Source organism: Nicotiana tomentosiformis, chromosome 12 (genome assembly GCF_000390325.3).
Source record: "Nicotiana tomentosiformis chromosome 12, ASM39032v3, whole genome shotgun sequence".
Lineage (NCBI taxonomy): Eukaryota > Viridiplantae > Streptophyta > Magnoliopsida > Solanales > Solanaceae > Nicotiana > Nicotiana tomentosiformis.
This window is the reverse complement of record NC_090823.1, coordinates 40,289,608-40,293,710: the sequence shown is the minus strand read 5'-3', so window position 1 is coordinate 40,293,710 and position 4,103 is coordinate 40,289,608. Positions and strand designations below refer to the sequence as shown.

Sequence of the window (4,103 nt, the reverse complement as noted above, 5' to 3'; positions counted from 1 at the left end):
ACTTCTAAAAACAAAAACTAACTACACCCGGTTCAAACAAAACCCTTAAAAAAGAACCGTGGCACAAACAAAAACCATGGGGGAATTATTACACTACCTAACAAAAGAAATTATTTTTTTCTTTTTCTACTTAAATCCCTTAAGAAACCTGCCGAATGATATCCATCATCGGGAAAAGTCAAAAATTTAAAAAAAATATGTTTTTTTTTCTATATCTAACTAATAAAACAACAAAACTAACAAAACTAAATTACTAACACAGATACATACAACATACAATTTTTTTCACCCCATATTTTAAGTTGTGGCATGGTCCCCATGACACACAATTAAAAAGCATAAAGTAAAGAAAACTTCCCTGAATTTTTAGTCGGGGTCTAAGTCGAAGTCGGGCTCCATTCCACGCGCCCAAACCAATGCACACATCCATGCAGACAGCTTCTTCTCTGCCTTCTTAGGGTATACCCCACACTTATTTTTCTCAATCACTGGTACCTTCTCATTCGCATTTTTCACTCTCCACTCAACACTTGTAGTTGGATTCTCCTTTTTCACTCCAGTTGCTACATTCATCTCAAATGTCACTAGCTCCTCACCCACTCTAAGCATGAGTTTTCTATCATGTATATCCAGTATAGCTCTACCTGTTGCTAAAAATGATCTTCCCGGGATTAGGGGTATCTCCTTATTTTCCTCCATATTTACCACTATGAAATCTACAGGAAAGACGAACTTATCTACCCGAACTAATACATCTTTCACTATCCCCTCGGTTATTATAGTTGTTTGGTCTGCCAGCTGCAGAGATATTGGTGCAGACCTTATCTCTCAAAGATCATTCTCTAGTTTTCAATAAATAAACAAAGGCATTAAATTAATTGAGACACCAGAATCACACAAAGACTTATCAAAATTAAGAGTGCTTAACGAGCAAGGTATAGTAAAACTCCCTGGATCTCCACACTTTTGTGGGAGTTTGTTTTGCAAGATTGCGCTGCAATGCTCTGTGAGCTTGACCACTGAGGTCTCTTCTATCTTCCTCTTCTTTGTCAGGATTTCCTTTAAGAACTTAGCATAAGCTGGCATTTGGGAGAGAACTTCAATAAATGGCAAATTTACATTAACTTGTTTCAACATATACATAAATCTCTCAAATTGCTTGTCCAACTTCTCTCTATAAAGCTTTTGGGGAAAAGGTAAAGCAGGCATGTGCTTGCTCACATCATCAGATTCCTCCCTTCTTGAAGTTTCCTTCTTCTTCTTTTTCTCAGCTCCTTTCTTGCCTTTCTTCTTCTCAGTCTTTTTATCTTCTTCAATTTTCAGCTCCTTCCCACTTTCTTTTTCAGGCGCAGCTTCTTTGTGAATTGGAGTGGGATCTTTCAACACTTGTCCGCTTCTCAAGGTTACAACATTTACCATTTCTTTGGGATTTTTTTCAGTATCAGCTGGCAGAGTACCTAGGATTCTCTCAGATAATATAGTTGCAATTTGTCCCACTTGTCTCTCCAAGTTACGCAAACCTGTCCCAAGTTCTTTGATAGTTGCACCATGAGCATCTAATCTCTCATCAGTCTTGACAATGAAGAATTTCATCAAATCTTCTAGCCCAGACTGAATTGGCTATTGAGGTTGAAATTGTGGCCTCGGATGATTCACAAAACCAGGCGCTCCTTGAAATCTGGAGTTATTTTGTTGCCATGCATTTGCACTACCCCCAGGTGAACTCCATGAAAAACCAGGGTGCTTCTGACCCATTGTATTGAAGTTGTAATTTCCAACAGCATTAACTTCCTCAATTGAGGCTTGACACTCATGAGTAGGGTGTCCTCTTCCATAAATATCACATGCTGCATGAGGCTCACTGTGTATTGAAGCTAAAGTTAGCCTCCTTATTTCCTTTTCCATGGCATCAAGTTGTACCTGCACAGATGTGTTAGCATCAACTTGGTGAACACCATTCGACCTTCTTCTTTCAGCAATTTCAGAGGGCCACTGATTTGCATCCTCAGACAACCCCTCTAGAATTGTAACTATCTCCTCTGGAGTCTTTTTCATCAGCGGGCCTCCAACTGCATTGCTCAATGTCTTGTGTGAAGTTGGTGTCAATCCATCCCAAAAATGGAGTTGCATCCAGAGTTCTATTCCACTATGCTGACACTTACGCACTATTTCTTTGAACCTCTCCCAAGCTTCAAATACCGTTTCAGTCTCATTCTGACAGAAGTTGTGGATTTCCCTTCTAAACTTGCCCGTCTTAGCTGATGAGAAGTATTTTTCAAGAAATTTTCTGGTCATCTCATCCCATGTTCTAATCGATCCATTAGGCAAGCTTCGAAGCCAATGTTTTGCATTATCTTTAAGTGTGAAGGGGAATGCCCTTAGATAAACTGCATCTTGCGACACATCATTATATTGAAAGGTGTTCATTATCTCCTTGAAGTCCATTAGATGATTGTTTGGATCTTCGTTCATCTTTCCGCTGAAAACGCAGCTATTTTGGAGAGTTTGGAGCAACCCTTGCTTCAATTCAAAATTGTTGGCTGCGACTAGAGGAGGTCTCACACTTGATAACCCTTGGTTGTAGACCGGTCTAGCGTAATCACCAAGTGGTCTCCCAACACCGAGAGCTATGTTTCCGAACTGGTCTGCACCCAAGGGTTGTTTTTGATTAATTCTTCGAGCCCTCTCCTCCTCATAAGCAATTCGTGCATCTCTGAGTGCTGCTTTTTCTCTAAGTTGGGTTGCCTCTCTCGCAACCAAATCAACATTATCTTTACCGTTTCCAGCCATATCTTTGGTTGAGGATTGCCCAACCTTTCCTAACATCTTGGTGATCTTTCTTTCCTTCCTTAACTGTCGCAGTTATTTTTCCATTTCTGGCTCGTATGGTAGCAATTCCTTCCCAGAAGATCGAGTCATGCATCAATCTATCCTGTAACCTGCTCACCGTCAAAGAACACCAACCATAAAAAGGGAAAAATAAAATAAAAATAAAAAATAAAATTCCTGAATTAGCACTACAAACTATCTCAAACATTATTGATTGCTAATCCCCGGAAACGGCGCCAAAATTTGACGAGCGCAAAACATACACTAAAATATGCTCGCTAATCGAATATAGTAATTTAAAATATCGTATCCACAGAGATTGGAGTTAAACAATTATTATCGTAGTTTATCGTTTTATTGCTATCCAAGATGATCAACAATTGAGATTTATGTGATTTAAACTAGAATTAACTAAGAGTCTAAACTGTTAACTAATGACAATCAACGCAAGTATTAAGCAAAGAAAGTTATCAATTGGGAGAAAATAAGGTTGATAGGATAGGTGCAAGATAAATATTTGGGATTTAACTCTAGATAATTCACTTTTTATGTTTAAGTGAGTCTCTCGAATTCACTTGGTTATTAGTTCAATTGATTAGTAGAAACTCCTCCCTCGATTAAGTCTCAACCTCACAAGATGAACCAATTTTAAGCATGTGAAGATATGCAAGAATTCGTAGTCGATTGGTATTTCGGAGAACCTCTCTCGATTATTCTCCTAACTAAGTTTAATCAACAATTCAACTAGCCTCTTCCAATTACTAAGAAGAATTTATGACTTCAATCAACAAAATATAATGCAAAGATCTCACAAGTTATGCCTCTCTCGATTACATTAACAAGTGAATATAGATGCAACGATTAAAAAATCCAAAATGATTTCAATACATAAAATTATAGTTAGTTATCCACAAATAAGTATCAATACACCAAATCCATCAAAACCTAAGAGAACTACTCCATAGATATGGAGTAATTCATCACAAATATAAAAAAAAAGCATTAAACGATCCAAACTCTTGTCTTGAGTGATAATTGAATGATATTCCTTATGTTTTGGCTTCTCCACCTTCTCTCTATCCTCCTTCGGTCTTAGATGTGTCAAAAGTTCAGAAAATACCATTTTTCCATATATTTATACTAAGTAGGGTCGGGCCCAAATGAAATCACCCTTTCCTAGCCGAAATAGGAAAACTTGCAAACTTATTATATTTCATGCGTCGCACTGTGCGTAGCAGGGTGCGTAGCATTAGTGCTTTTTCCTGACAGACCCC

General features: G+C 38.1%; 1 protein-coding gene across 1 annotated transcript; it reads right to left on the bottom strand.

Moving 5' to 3' along the window:
* Positions 1 to 366: 366 nt before the first annotated feature.
* On the bottom strand, positions 367 to 1,593 carry LOC138902521 (uncharacterized). Its single transcript, XM_070190398.1, has 2 exons — positions 1,021 to 1,593; positions 367 to 798 (listed from the first exon to the last, which is right to left on the bottom strand). The coding sequence occupies exons 1-2, from the start codon at positions 1,591 to 1,593 to the stop codon at positions 367 to 369; spliced, it is 1,005 nt and encodes a 334-aa protein (XP_070046499.1).
* Between the last annotated feature and the right edge of the window lie 2,510 nt (positions 1,594 to 4,103).

Excerpts from the sequence above, each read along its gene's own strand:
- LOC138902521 (XM_070190398.1), bottom strand. The coding sequence starts at position 1,593 with ATGAAATTCTTCATTGTCAAGACTGATGAGAGATTAGATGCTCATGGT. Across the intron at positions 799-1,020 it reads GGAAGATAGAAGAGACCTCA|CTGGCAGACCAAACAACTAT; the intron begins GTGGTCAAGCTC and ends ATATCTCTGCAG.